The sequence below is a fragment of the Crotalus tigris genome, unplaced genomic scaffold (genome assembly GCF_016545835.1).
Source record: "Crotalus tigris isolate CLP2741 ecotype Arizona unplaced genomic scaffold, ASM1654583v1 scf7180000018420.1175843, whole genome shotgun sequence".
Taxonomy (NCBI): Eukaryota; Metazoa; Chordata; class Lepidosauria; order Squamata; family Viperidae; genus Crotalus; species Crotalus tigris.
This window is the reverse complement of record NW_024096994.1, coordinates 297,853-313,793: the sequence shown is the minus strand read 5'-3', so window position 1 is coordinate 313,793 and position 15,941 is coordinate 297,853. Positions and strand designations below refer to the sequence as shown.

The following is a 15,941-nucleotide window of genomic DNA, read 5'->3' as shown; positions in this document are numbered from 1 at the left end:
GCTATAAAGGATTAATTTGCTTTCATAACTATAAAAACAAGCAATAAAATACTGATAACATAGTTACTCCAAATATTTCTTACATACTCCACTTGTACAAAGGAGAAATTATTATTTCATGATGATGTAATCACGTTGTAACTTTTCAGTCAGTACCTATTTCTAAATAGCTGGTTGAGGAATATTAGGCAGTGATTAAAGTGTTTCTTTGACCTGCCTTAGGCTGAGTGAAACTTGCGTCAAGGCTAAGATTGATTCTCCACGACATTTACTGTTAATCTGAATGATGCAATATAAATGGGAAGTATCATCCAAATTAGCAACTATAAGACAAAGCACTCACATTAGTTTGCAACTGTTGTTGGAAATAAGTTTTATTCTAGTTTTATATTGCTACCACTTTTTAAAAAGAAATTACCTGGAAAGAAACCCCATTGAGCTGGTATATATATTATGTTCAATTTAGGACTTTAAAGGAGCCTGTTCATTATGGTTGCAAGTGGTGACAACCATTAAGTGAGATGGCCTAGCTCAGGGGTAGGCAACCTTGGCTCTTTTATGACTCGTGGACTTCAACTCCCAGAATTCCTGAGTCATAAAAGTCATAAAAAAGTCATAAAAGTCCACGAGTCATAAAAGAGCCAAGGTTGCCTACCCCTGGCCTAGTTTAATGAACTCCACTCCCTGCTGTTCCTGGTGTGGTCATGGAGCAATCACATGGCTCATTAAGCAGACCACAGGGTGCTACATGAGTGTAGGATGTCCAGGGTGACCTAGCATAGGCCTAGGCCTGCCTATCCCAGGCCTTCTAAGGTGTCCCCCACCCCCAAGACACCCCATGCTTCACTTCCTGCCCTTCAGAGGTCCCCATAGCTTTTGGGCCTGCTTTCTGCTGCCTGAGTTCTTATAGGCCTTTTCTCCCCCACGGATTCCCAGCAGGGATTGGGCAATGGGATAGAGATGGGAGGGCAGTCTGGCAGTATCCCTGTGGTCAGAAAGGGCAAACAACTGTGGGAGTGCTGCAGTGGCCATAACTTTGGAACCAGGTCATAACTAGCTTTGGGGGCTCCTCCGTAACTTTGAATGTTGCTAAGTGACCAGCCTTTAAGCGAGGACTACCTGGATGTGCAACTGGAGCTCTAATTATCATTTATAGATGCAAATTCTGAGACAATATTTATAGATTTTTTTAAAAAAAGAAGATTATATGGCTGGGTGTTATTACTGACATTTGTTGTTGTTAGTTGCGAAGTCGTGTCCGACCCATCACGACCCCATGGACAACGTTCCTCCAGGTCTTCCTGTCCTCTACCATCTTCTGGAGTCCATTTAAGCTCGCGACTACTTATTCTGACACAAACTTAAAGTGATCTCTTTTAAATCCTGTCAGATAGTTAACTCAGAAGAAACGATCTTATAATAAACAAAATATATTTTAATGAGAAAGATTACTTGCGTTCACGTTGTGATTGGTGCTGCTGGAAATACATCTTTGTTCATCTTTTAGATCATCCCTTTAGGTAAGAAAGTGTTATTGCTCTTCACACCATCTTTATGTTTATAGGGAGACCTTCCATGGCCCATGCTTCTTACAGACAAAGAGATTCCCATGTGGCTTGTGTCCAGGAAGTCTCCCAAAGACCTTTGGAACTCCTCCCACTGACCCATCCACATACCTAGCATTTAACCCAATAACTGCCAGACCTTCCAACATAGAGCTGGGCCATAGAGCTATATGGGCCATAGAGCTATATGGGCCAGAACACTACTGCTTCAGTGACTCCATCCAGCCACCTCATTCTCTGTTGTCCCTTTCTTCTATTGCCCTCCATCTTTCCCAGCATTAGGCCCTTCTCCAGTGAGTCCTTCCTTCTCATTAGGTGGCCAAAGTACTTGAGTTTCAACTTCAGGATCTGGCCTTCTAAAGACTGACATACATAGCTGTAATTCTAAATAATATGTTTTTAAAAATGTATTCCAGAGATGATATACCTTTGCCTCAGCTCAACATAATGAAGCTTGGTCCCACTCACAAATTCATACATATTCAGGAAAATATGCTAAATTACAGGGGCATAAGGTTCACTGAACACTGATTTACAATCAAGTAAATGCGTATAGGTTTGTGCTACAAACTGCTCTACAACTTCTTCTTATCAATCTAAACTCGCTGTGTTTTTCATATTGTGCTACATACTCAATTTCAAAAGCAGGTACAGAATTTTAACATTCATGTTATTGAGTTGACAGAAAAAAAAAAGTTCCATAGAGTCCTTCCATTAAAGAAGGAAGAAACCTTTTATTTTAATCAATCGACAAGAGTTTCAGGCTGTTTACTTTGCACTCATTTTGGCTTCTGGCATTACAATCTTCCTCAAACAATTTATTTTCTTCTTGGAAGAAAGTTGTATTCTTCTACCACAGATTAAGTAATTTGTACTCCCAGAGGCGGTTATGTAATCAATACACACCAGGATGTAGCGTGAGAAGATTAGTGATTCATGACTGTTTTGTCAGCATTTTTTCTTTATTGAGCAAGAGAAAGGGGCCAGCTAATAAACTGACTGCATAAAAACTAGAGCTGTCTTTTGAAAGGATTCATGAGAAGGCAGAGACTGCTGGCAAGAGAAAACAATGGCTGAAGAAAGTAACAGTTTAGTGCAACAAATTAATAAGCTATTTGATGAGAATAAAGACAACAAGAATGAAGAGCTTTTTTTTACTTTCAAAGAAGTTTTGTATCCTAATCGCCTTTGTAGTGCAGAAACCTTTGAAGCACTGGAAACTATGGAAGCAAGAAAGGATGATATGCTGGTCATCGCTTATCCCAAATGTGGTGAGTATCCTTCCTTCCTTCCTTTCTTTCTTTCTTTCTTTCTTTCTTTCTTTCTTTCTTTCTTTCTTTCTTTCTTTCTTTCTTTCTTTCTTTCGCAAGGGCAAGAGGAACATTTTGGCTTTTTTATCACTTTTTTCAAGTTTATCCCCCATTTTTCTGCCTCTGAAATAATCTCAAGTTTATCTGCAATATATTATAATAGACTTCCCCAAAATGACATCCTGGAAATACCTCAAGTTTCAATTGTCATTTTCCTATATGGTGGGAGGGTAGCATTTATCAATCTAAAAAATCTAGAAGGGATGGGTTTGGGGAAGGCTGGAGAATGGCTGGGCACCAAGTGAAACTGCTCAGCTTTTTATGTTCTTATGAATAATTTGCATAAGCTGCATGTTATATTCTGTTAAAAAATTTAACCAAACAAAATACTTTTATTTTCGTGTCCATCCCTCAAAAGTAATGTAAATATGCTTGAGGATGACATTTTCAAAATTTAGATTCTATGATGTCTTACCCTGTTAACTGATCATTTGGGGGTCTTTTGGCTAAGAAGGACCACCATAGAGGTAGTCCTTGATTTGCAAACATTCATTAGTAACCGTTCGCAGTTATAATAGCACAGAAAAAAGTGAGTTGCAACTGGTCCTCATGCATATGACTGTTGCAGCATCCCCACAGTCATGTTATCAAGTTCAGATGCTTGGCAATCTGCATTTATTTACAATTGCAGCATTCTGGGATCATGTGATTGTCATTCGTGACCTGCAAAGTCAATGGAGGAAGCTGGATTCGCTTACCAGCTGCATTATATAGTTAACTACAGTGATTCACTTAACAACTCTGGCAAAAATAGTTGCAAAATCAGATACATCTTGCTTAACAATCGCCTTGCTTAGCAACAGAAATTCTGGTCTCATTTGTAATTGTTCGTTAGGACTATCTATATACAGGGTTGTTGTTGTTTTTTTTAAAAAAGCATGCCTTCAGACAGGCTGGCCCCATTCCTTTAAAAACAGTTTTTTGGTTTGAAGCTAACTTCACCTAATTGAATGCAAAATTTAATTTTTAGAAAAATATTATTTATCAGGAAATAATTTAACAAATATTCCTACCGTAGTTATATCAAGAAAGCTTTTCTGTTGGCTGGACATTGTAATGAGGATATGGTTGGCTGGATCCCAGAGTCATATGTAAGAAGGCAGTGTAGAAATTGGAAAAATAAAGGAAAAATAACACAAGCTTGTATATTTTAGGCCCTAACTCCTGGAACTGGATGAATGACTAGACTGAATTGAGAAGCTTGTGTGTTGAAAAGGCAGGAATTCAGACCCAGAGTACTCCTTGATTGCTCCTTGCCCCTGACACCACAGGGAGCCAAAGCACTCTCAGTTGTTCCTGTCACTATGAATAATTCAGACTTTGGTCATTGACCACATTCCAACAAAGAGGAACTGCCTCTCTGAATGATATACAACTTCTGAAGATGGCAAAATTCTAGATAACATCCAGAAAGCAAGGAAATATTAGGGCGTTTATAGGAAGTTTTGTCTTTCCATGCCTTTGGCTCCTGAGATATTTTTCTCAGTTGTCCCTCAATGGATTTATTTTCTTACATAAAATGAGACAGATCCACACCATAAGGATTACTACTGAGGCCTGAAACAAAGACCTGTATGCAAACAATTTAATTTTTCTTTTGCATGAAGTGGGAAGCAAGATTTGGGGCAGCTCAAGTTAAAGCAATGGTTCTTTGCTTTTGTTCTCAGCATTTTAAAGTTGGCAGATTTAAGGATGGTTGTGGATCGTCTTCAGGCTGCTGTTGGACTGGGAAGTGGAAGAAATGGTGGGGTCAGGATGCTATAGAGAACCTCCTGTGACACATCTACTGTAAATCTACCTCAATTTTGCACTAAGGCTGTTTGAAGATTTTATCCCAGTTGGTGACTTAGAGGTCTTCCCCAAATTCAGCACCATGTACTTAAGAAAGGAATCAACAGAGGTGCTGTCTCACCTTTGACCTTTAGAGGACCTATGAAAAAGAGACAAGGGAAGGAAGAAAAGAGAAAAGATGACGTTTTGTAAAGAGGTAAGGAAGGTATTGAAAACACCAGGAGATGATGATGATGGTGATGCCTCCTTGGGAAGCACTCAGTAGGTGAATAAAAATGCCAAATCCAGTCTAAACATCTGGCTGACAGTGCAGCCAACAACAACAATAATAATTTTATTAAATTTGTATGCTGCCCAACTCTTGACGACTCAATGAGATAGAATAACAGTAAAATGGATGCATGGATGGAGCAATTATAAGAGCACAAATGCCTACAAACCCCAAGAAGGCACCTGACTCAGCCTCTACTGGTGCTACTGGTTGAACTCTAGCTAGTATGGGCTGTGTAAATCAGGATCACTGCCTGCTTGTCACTTGGATCTTGGGTGAAACAGCAATTTGGAGATTCACTTTCTAGTTACTTTCTACCAAAAGTGAATAAATATTAAGTATTATATCCAACTTTTAAGTATTATATCCAAGCAGTGCCAACACATCACAAAATGTACAAGCTAAAGTCTAAATTTTCTAGACTTTTTTCAGTCATGGCCCAGTGGTGGTTGGCAGGCTTCCCTGGGTTCAAGAAAACATGTTTGAGTTTGTGCTCGTGGTTATAAGGTTAATGCAATCTGTAATCTAAATGCAGCTTACCTGTTTTCTCTTGTAGGTACCAACTGGGTATTTCAAATTCTAACTGAAATGGTAGCTGCAATTTCTAGTAATAAGGAGTTACCACTACCAAGACACCACTTATTGCTTGAATTTGGAGGCCCAGAAAAATTTCTGGTCAGTATGAATTCAGTCTTTGCCTAGAATAATATAAGTGGTTAAATAAGCTGGATAATTTTTCCTACTTCAACATATGGCAGCACCAGAGCTGAGTTTAACTGATTGGACCTTAGAATCCTGGTTGTAAGCTACACTGAGGATCTGAAAAAATATTCTTGTGTAAGAAAATGCCAGATTGTTGTGAGCCAGAAAAAGCTGCATATATGCATTCATGTAAATCATCAGGAAGTGAAGTCAGACCTGAAGATGATTTTATTTTTATTTGACAATCTACAGCACAGCTCCAATATATATTATTGCATTGTTTTGATAGAGTTAGAATCTTTGGATTTATGAACCTGTTCTAGATCAGGGTCAAAGAAACAGAAAATCCAACAGAGATACTGAGATGCAAATTTTTTTAAAAAGCTTTTCAAAGTTATTTTACTTAGCCATTCCATGGGTTTTGAGAGAATGTACTTCTAACTAACCAGCCTAATCTCCAGTCTGGTTTTATGTTTTGGTATGTTTGTGGAATTGCTTTGTGTATGCAAAAGAAATATGTAAGCTGAGCTGCCTCTCCAAAGCAGAGGGCAGGCCAGGAGACTTGGGTTACAGACAGAGGAGATTTGGGTGGTCATTATTACCATCTACATAACAAAGAATCTAATGAGGACTTGCTAATGCAGTTATGTTTGCAGCAAATTGAACAGGTAATCCTCAATTATAATCACAACTGAGCACAAAATTCTTCAGCAGAATTTTAGCATCTTTTGGTTTTATTTCAGAAAATGAAAGAACAACCATCTCCCCATTATTATGTAACTCATCTCCATTATGATAATATTCCAAAATCCTTTCTGGAGAACAAAGTGAAGGTAGGGAACCAATTTCACTGTAAGTACAATTGTCCAACAGAATTACCTGGTCTCGTCTCAATATGTAGATACTAAATATTATACATTTCTGAAGGTCACAAAAAATTTAGTTCCCCTATGTTTCAACATGGTTAAAAGCAATGCTTCTATTATGATCTATGAATTAAACCATAATATAAATAATCATATCTTTTTCTTCAATATTTATCCAAAGTAATTGAAATTCTTAAGATTTCTTCAATTAAGAATGTTATTGAGACATACACTCAACATATGTACCATATATTGCTGTTCCCATTTTCTCTTTCTTTCTTTCTTTCTTTCTTTCTTTCTTTCTTTCTTTCTTTCTTTCTTTCTTTCTTTCTTTCTTTCTTTCTTTCTTTCTCATTCATTCATTCATTCATTCATTTTAAATGCTGCCCATCTCCCTGTTAAGGCAACTTGATGTAGCTATCTTCCTTGTAGTATAGAAATACCTCTCCAATCTTACTGGGAGTAAAGGGGTGGTAATCTTGCATATTATAACAACCTCCCACTCTGAATTTGCATTTATATCAAAAAAAGCCTGAGGCTCCAAGGCTCTATTGCTTTGATATCTTAAAATGTTGCTACATATTGTGAAGTGTAATAAAATAATTGAAGCCAAGTCAAAAACATTTGATTACATTTACAGATACCTACGTTTACAATTAACTTCAAATAAAATATTTTTGACTTGGCCCCATATATAACTGTTTAGGGTGTGATTCTTGGTATGCCACCATTCAAAGGCCAAATGCAAATTTTGGCATAGAAAACACAACTCTGATTTATGTCTTAGTTTCATTATATAAACATTGCGAATATCTACTGGCCATTTATAATTCTTTTAAGACACGTTTAATGATCATCTATCTACTTAAACAGATGCTAGTGGTATTTCGAAATCCCAAAGATACAGCTACATCCTATTATCATTTTTGCAACAAAAATCCTTTGCTTCCTAATGCCAGTTCCTGGGATGATTTCTTTCAAAAGTTTATGAATGGTGAAGGTATGTTATCTTTATTTATTTATAAAATATATTGGTTGCCATCTTACCATAAGGTAATTCTGGGTGGCTTACAGTAAAAAAATATTTATATTAAACATAAATTAAAACCAAAGATTAAAATATAAGGGCCTGTGAGGAGGGTGGGGGAGGTGAGGGGGGAGGGAGGTGGGATCTGTTGTTACTATTCAATCAACCATCTCCAATATGCTCTTTCCCCATTGGTGCCCAAGGCCAACTGGTAGAGCCACCAGCTCTTTAGGCCATGACAAAAGGATAAAAGGACTAGGGCCAATCTCACACCTCACAATCTCAATATGTATTCCTTTTGATCTTCTCAAAGCCTCCCATCTACAATTCTGTTTAGCCTGAAAATATTTCCCGTTAAATTTAAATCTGGTCCTATCTAAGCAATTGCATAGATTAGAACATAACCTTTTGTCTTTAATACAAAGAAAGTATTTTATTGGGACTTGAACTTCAAAAAGCTGTCCATTATTTATGTTTTTAGCATATTTCTTATTTCAAGCTAGTTCTTCCTATACATTTTAATACCAGTAGTAAAACTAATATGCATGAGCAACTTTAAAATGGTAATTTATTTAATTCATATGGTATATAAGAAGCAAACTGCTGTAGCAATCCTGGTTACATAAGTAAAACTATGAATGAGTATATTTGCAATAGGTATACTTTTAATTACTTTGGAAAACATTCCAAAGATAATTTGTGTATAAATATTGTAGAAACCACATTCATGACATGGCTTATGGTATATAGTACATCCACTTGTTTCTTCAACAAGATGGTGACAGCAAAAGAGCTGACTCCAAATTTTGGCCTGCCTTTCTGATTCTTCCTGTGATCGGAAGGCAAGAAATTTTATACTCAGTGATCTGAATAAGTACAATTAAAGAAGCCCTCATCTGAAAAAATGATTGTAATTCATTTATTACTTCATTACTTATATGCAACTCAGAATTTAGAAATGGAATTGCATACAAATTGAAGTAATATATGAAATTTAAAATAAAATAAAAGCATTTCCCATATCTTTCTAACTCTTTATGAAGGGAATTACTAAGCATAATCTTCAGATTAATTTTTAGCTAAAATGTTATTTGCATTGACTACTATAAAATTATTACACTGTTCCACAACTTTTTGGAGGATAAGAAATTCTTTTTTCACCCTCTCCTTAATGTGATAAAAGAATTTTCACATAGCACAAAACTGATCCAATAAAAAATTGACTTTTTTGAATGATATCACTGCATGTAGTATCAGACTTGTCCTAACAAGATATGATTCAGATTATAATAATTTATCACTAACTGAATTAGAACAAACTTAGTTAAATTTCATCACAAGATCCATTTGATTTGTTTATTTTGTTTGCATATTATAAAAATGTGTCCTGTGCAGGTCAGCCTGGGGCCAGTACTGTATCACATTGGACTGTACCGATATCTCTTACTTATAATAGGAATCAGATTAAAATAGCCATGATAAATCTGGTTCCAATCCAACTGATATGACTGAGATTGGTACATTTTCCTTCTGTCATGTAGAGAACTTAATTAGATGGTAAAATAGAGATTGTATATATTTCATTTCAGTGGCGTGGAATTCCTACTTTGACCATGCTCTTGCTTGGGACAAATATATGGATGAAGAAAATATAATGATAATCACTTATGAAGAACTGAAAGAAGTAAGCCTTTTAGAAATTAAAATAATATTTGTATTAGACATTCATTTTTCTGTAGCCTGTAGCTATGGAGGAAACCTTCTCCAGCATTCCCCAATACAAGCAACTTCTAAATGTGCAAATAGGCATATATGGGAAAGGGCAAGAAAGGAGCAAGTGACAAAAAAGTGCATTATAATATCTTGATGCAAATCCTATAACTTGTGCCTATTGTCAGGATACAAGTACAAAAGGATGAAGTTTGCACAATGACATCACCATACATGCATGTCAGTGGTGGGATTCAGCCAGTTCGCACCAGTTTGGCAGAACGAGTAGCTAATTTTTTGTTGCTCAGGCCCAGAACGGATTTCCAGAAACAGCATCCACACAGAGAACCGGTTGTTCATATATTTGAATCCCGCCACTGATGCATGTCCATTTTTTTCACCATTATCATGAATAGTTGCAGACATTCCTGCTTTAGCTCCCACGATTGCTGTTCAGACTGATCCAGATTTATGAGCAGGAATTGGCTCATAAATGGGGAACCCAGCTTAAAAGATCCAAATTTCCTTGCTTTCCCAAATAGAATATCCCTGGAGGACAGCATCTGCCAGAAGTGGGCAATAGATGCTAGGCTGATCCTATAGCATTAATGGAATGGTTGGTGAAGCATGCCGGAATCTATACAGGGTAAAACTACATATTTTGTTGACTGCTTTAGGGGGACAGTGAGGACAACTTTAAGCTGCTTCAGGTATGGTTAGAGACAATGAGGGCAATGACATGGATTTAAGAGAGTGCAGGGCACAAGTGGGAAAGACTTTCATTTTTCTATCCTGTCAGTATGTGTCATAGGATGATTGGGAAATGAGCTAGGCTGGGTTGACATATAATACTTCGCCACCGTTTGCTTAAACATGGTTTCTTGGTTAATATGATAATCCATAAACTATGCTTTACAAATGGCTAGAATTATTCAACCCCCTTAAGCCACAAACAAACTTACTTTTAGTGCAGTATAAAAATCTAGTCTTGTTCTTGTTTGGTCTCAGTGCTATGCTTTGACTTTTCTGTGTTGCAAAGCTTCATAATTAATATAAATTGTATTTTCATTATTTAATCTACTTGATATCAAAGTTATTTGGGTTAAATATTTTAAAATGAAAATATACATGGTGTTTCTACAATTAGGGGCAATTCCAATTCATTACTACTCATTACTATAAATGGTAATGAGATTGAAGTACATATTAATAATTGGATTTGCAAAAATGAAAAATATATGTAAATATTTAATATAAACAGGGCAATGTGATCCTCAGAAATTAAAGCTTTGTACTATAAACCCTGAAACCTTGGACATAATAATTTTCACATCTGCACATCATTTACTTCCTCTCATTAATAAAGACATTAATGCACTATAATACGGTACTGTACTTTTCTACAGCCTGGTTGGGAATACCGCGAGTTGAAATTCATGCTTTTTACAGTTGCTAGTGTTGAGGAACACTGTTCTAACTCATTCCATTCTTGGGTATCAAAGTAGTATACAGTTAGTCCACGCTCAATAACTGTCCCTTTTAGTGAACATTCATGATTATGGTGCTGAAAATGTAACTTTACAACTGGTCCTCATACTTAAGACCATCACAGCATCCCCATGATCATGTGATTGAGATTTAGGCACTTTGCAACTGGAGAGCATTTACAACCTTCACAAAGTCCCATGATCACATTATCTCTTTTTCCATGTTCACAGCTGGCTTCCAATAAACAGAGTTAATGAAGAAGCCAGCAGTAAAATCCCAAGTCACAGTCATGTGATGTCTCCCTTAACAACCCTATTGCTTGCCAAATTGTGGCTCCCAATTATTATTATTAAATGAAGACTACGTGTATTTTAAATGCTTTTATATATAATTGATAAATTATAAATAATTGATTGTACTATTTTACAGAACCTTCTGGAAGGAGTCAAACAAATTGCTGACTTTTATCAACTCCCTCTCTCTGATGAGATGATTAAGTCTGTTGCAGATAATGCTACTTTTCAAGCAATGAGTAGCAAATATCCAGAAGTTATGGGTCAATTTGCTTCTGTTATTTTCAGAAAAGGTATTATTTACTTCAGGTTTCAAGACAGCTGCTGTTAAGAAGCTGTTTCTTCAAAGAACACACATGTCCTCTAGTGGAGATAATTATTATTAGACACAAAACTAAGGTTCTGACAAAATGTGATCCACTGGAGAAGGAAATGGCAAACCACTCCAGTATCTTTGCCATGAAAACCACATGGACAGTACTAAAAGGCAAAAAGATATGACGCTGGAAGATGAGCCCCTCAGGTCGGAAGGTGTCCAATATGCTACTGGGGAAGAGCAGAGAGCTAGTACTAGTAGCGCCAGAAAGAATGAAGCGACTGAGCCAAAGCCGAAAGGATGCTCAGCTGTGGATATATCTAGTGGTGAAAGGAAAGTCCGATGCTGTAAAGATTTTTCCTCCATAGGAACCTGGAATGTAAGATCCATGAATCAAGGCAAGCTAGATGTAGTCAAAAAAGAGATGACAAGACTGAACATCGACATCTTAGGAATCAGTGAACTAAAATGGACAGGAATGGGTGAATTTAACTCAGATGACCATCAGGTATACTACTGTGGGCAAGAATCCCTCAGGAGAAATGGAGTAGCCTTCATAGTCAATAAAAGAATAGGAAAAGCAATACTGGGATACAATCCCCCAAATGACAGAATGATCTCAATTTGAATCCAAGGCAAACCATTCAATATCACAATAGTCCAAATCTATGCTCCAACCACTGGTGCTGAAGAGGATGAAATTAACCAGTTTTATGAAGCCCTACAGCACCTTATAGAATTAACACCAAAAAATGATGTCCTCATCATCATGGGGGATTGGAATGCTAAGGTAGGAAGCCAAAAGATAACCGGAATAACAGGCAAGTTTGGCCTTGGAGTACAAAATGAAGCAGGGCACAGGCTAATAGAATTTTGTCAAGAGAATACAATGGTCATAACAAACACTCTTTTCAAACAACCCAAGAGACGGCTCTACACATGGACATCACCAGACGGTCAACATAGAAATCAGATTGACTATGTGCTCTGCAGCCAAAGATGGAGAAGCTGTATACAGTCAATAAAAACAAGACCAGGAGCTGACTGTGGCTCAGATCATGAGCTTCTCGTTGCAAAATTTAGGCTTAAATTGAAAAAAGTAGGGAAAAGCACTAGGCCACTCAGGTATGAACTAAATCATATTCATGATGAATATACAGTAGAGGTGACAAATAGATTTAAGGAATTAGATCTGATAGACAGAGTGCCTGAAGAACTATGGATCGCAACATTGTACAAGAGGTAGCAACTAAAACCATCCCAAAGAAAAAGAAATGCAAGAAAGCAAAATGGCTGTCTGAGGAAGCTTTGCAAATAGCTGAGGAAAGAAGGGAAGCGAAAGGCAAGGGAGAAAGAGAAAGATACACCCAATTGAATGCAGAATTCCAGAGAGTAGCTAGAAGAGATAAGAATGCCTTCTTAAATGAACAGTGCAAAGAAATAGAAGAAAACAACAGAATAGGGAGGACCAGAGATCTCTTCAAGAAAATTGGAGATATGAAGGGAACGTTTCATGCAAAGATGGGCATGATAAAGGACCAAAATGGCAGAGACCTAACAGAGGCAGAAGAGATTAAGAAGAGATGGCAAAACTACACAGAAGAACTATACAAGAATGAGCTTAACATCCCAGATAACCACAATGAGATGGTCATCCCAGATAACCACTCACTGAACCTCCAGACATCCTAGAATGTGAAGTGAAATGGGCCTTAGAAAATCTGAGCAACAACAAAGCTAGTGGAGGTGACAATATTCCAGCTGAGCTATTCAAAATCTTAAAAGACGATGCAGTAAAAGTGCTACACTCAATTTGCCAGCAAATTTGGAAAACTCAACAGTGGCCACAGGATTGGAAAAGGTCAGTTTACATTCCAATTCCAAAGAAAGGCAATGCCAAAGAATGTTCAAACTATTGCACCATTGCACTCATCTCACATGCTAGTAAAGTTATGCTTAAAATCCTACAAGCTAGACTCCAGCAGTATGTGGATCGAGAACTACCAGAAGTACAGGCAGGATTTCGAAGAGGCAGAGGAACTAGAGATCAAATTGCCAACATACGCTGGATCATGGAGAAAGCTAGGGAGTTCCAGAAAAACATCTACTTCTGCTTCATTGACTATGCAAAAGCCTTTGATTGTGTGGATCACAACAAATTGTGGCAAGTTCTTAAAGAGATGGGAGTACCAGACCATCTCATTTGTCTCTTGAGAAACTTATATGCGGGTCAAGAAGCAACAGTGAGAACTGGACACGGAACCACTGATTGGTTCAAAATTGGAAAAGGAGTCCGGCAAGGCTGTATACTGTCGCCCTGCCTATTTAACTTATATGCAGAGCACATCATGAGAAAGGCAGGGCTAGATGAATCAAACGTTGGAATTAAGATTGCCGGGAGAAATATCAACAACCTAAGATATGCAGATGATACCACTCTAATGGCAGAAAGTGAAGAGGAACTAAAGAGCCTCTTGATGCGGGTGAAGAAGGAGAGTGCAAAAGTTGGCTTGAAACTCAACATTAAGAAAACCAAAATCATGGCATCCGGCCCTCTCAATTCCTGGCAAATAGATGGGGAAGAAATGGAGGTAGTGACAGATTTTATTTTTCTGGGCTCAAAGATCACCTCAGATGGGGCTGCAGCCAAGAAATTAAAAGACGCTTGCTCCTGGGGAGGAAAGCTATGGCAAATCTAGACAGCATACTAAAAAGCAGAGACATCACCCTGCCAACAAAAGTGCGTATAGTCCAGGCCATGGTTTTCCCAGTTGCAATGTATGGCTGTGAAAGTTGGACCATAAGAAAGGCTGAGCGCAAAAGAATTGAGGCCTTTGAACTATGGTGCTGGAGAAGACTCCTGCGAGTCCCTTGGACTGCAAGGCGTTCAAACCGGTCAGTCCTAGAAGAGATCAACCCCGACTGCTCTTTAGAAGGCCAGATCCTGAAGTTGAAACTCAAGTACTTTGGCCACCTAATGAGAAGGAAGGACTCACTGGAGAAGGCCTAATGCTGGGAAAGATTGAGGGCAATAGAAGAAGGGGACGACAGAGAATGAGATGGCTGGATGGAGTCACTGAAGCAGTAGGTGTGAATTTAAATGGACTCCAGAAGATGGTAGAGGACAGGAAGACCTGGAGGAACGTTGTCCATGGGGTCGCGATGGGTCGGACACGACTTCGCAATTAACAACAACAACAACAAAGGTTTATGATGTGCTTTGTATCAGTACTTTGAGGGCCCTATTTCAATGTTTTGTTGTTCTGCTACATTGCAGAATAGAGGAACAGAAACACTTTAAAAGACCAGCAATGTCTTTTTACTTTTATCATTGTATGTAAAATATAAACCTGATCTAATCTATTTTATTTTTTAAATAAACAGATATAGTCATACATCCTGCTACCACAGAGGCAACCAAACACCCTTCAAATGTTTTGGACTTTAATTACCCCTATCACCTCATTTGGTTTATTCTCAAGTATCTTAGGCTATAAAGCTTTACTATTTGGAATATCCATTAAATTCAACAGGGCTTATTTCTGAGTACTGTAGAATTACGTATGAATACATTACAAAGCATATAAATTATGCACAATTCCAAATTCCAAAGATGCTTCAAACTGTTGAATTTTTATAGATGACGACATAAATAATACTTTTTTCATTGATCTTGTACAGGTGAAGTGGGCGATTGGAGAACTTTGTTCACTGAAGCTCAGAGCAAAGAAATGGATGCAAAATTTGAAGCATGTTTAGCTGGAACTAAACTGGGTGCAAAACTAAAATATGATAAATATTGCAAATTTTAAGATATTTACTTTCAAAATAAATTGGGTTTTAGTTATACCTTTTTTAAATGAGAAATTAAATTAATAAACTAATAAAAATAATATATATTTCAAGATTTTTTTACTGTTTGGTTTTGCTTTATGTTTACTCAATCTAATTTTAACTTTCAAACAGGAAACAAAGTTTGGGAATCAGCATGTAAATGCTGTAAAGGTGTTATTACAAAATTGTCTTTATTTTTAATAACTGTCATACTTTTAAAAGACAACAATTTTATCCTTTTTGAAACAACATTGTAATTCACAAACACTTTTGTCATATCTAATTCTGCCAAGAGTTAGAGATTCAACATTTTCTCTTGCTGATATGTTCATTTGACAGAAAATACTGTAGAATAAAGTAGAAGGTATTCTACTATTCTAGAGCTAATCCTTATCAAGAGAGAGGGATTGGTTGAAGAAGATACACCTTGGAAAGAAGTATTCATTATATTCCAAAGAGAAACAGCTCAGAAGAGTCAACATTGCATACAAGACTTCAGAAGAGAAGATTCTAATGAACTCAACTGGATTTAATCCTTAATGGGAAAAGGGTCTGGGAAGGATAGAAATATGAAAGATAGATATGAAGTGCTGAAGGCATAGATGGTCATCGTAAAATAAGCATGCCCGATTCAACAGAGAGAAAGTATACTAATTTAACATTCAAATGATTATATTTAAACACAAGTGACTAAATTATGAAAATGTT

The 15,941-nt window shown here is 37.1% G+C and overlaps 1 protein-coding gene across 1 annotated transcript; it reads left to right on the top strand.

Annotated features, from left to right (window-relative positions):
- Positions 1–2,531: 2,531 nt before the first annotated feature.
- Positions 2,532–15,941, top strand: LOC120312075 (sulfotransferase 6B1-like). The gene is made up of 7 exons (XM_039352312.1): positions 2,532–2,836; positions 5,554–5,672; positions 6,443–6,532; positions 7,439–7,565; positions 9,182–9,276; positions 11,220–11,376; positions 15,081–15,941. Exons 1-7 carry the CDS (start codon positions 2,635–2,637, stop codon positions 15,209–15,211), a joined length of 921 nt encoding a protein of 306 aa, XP_039208246.1. The 5' UTR covers positions 2,532–2,634; the 3' UTR covers positions 15,212–15,941.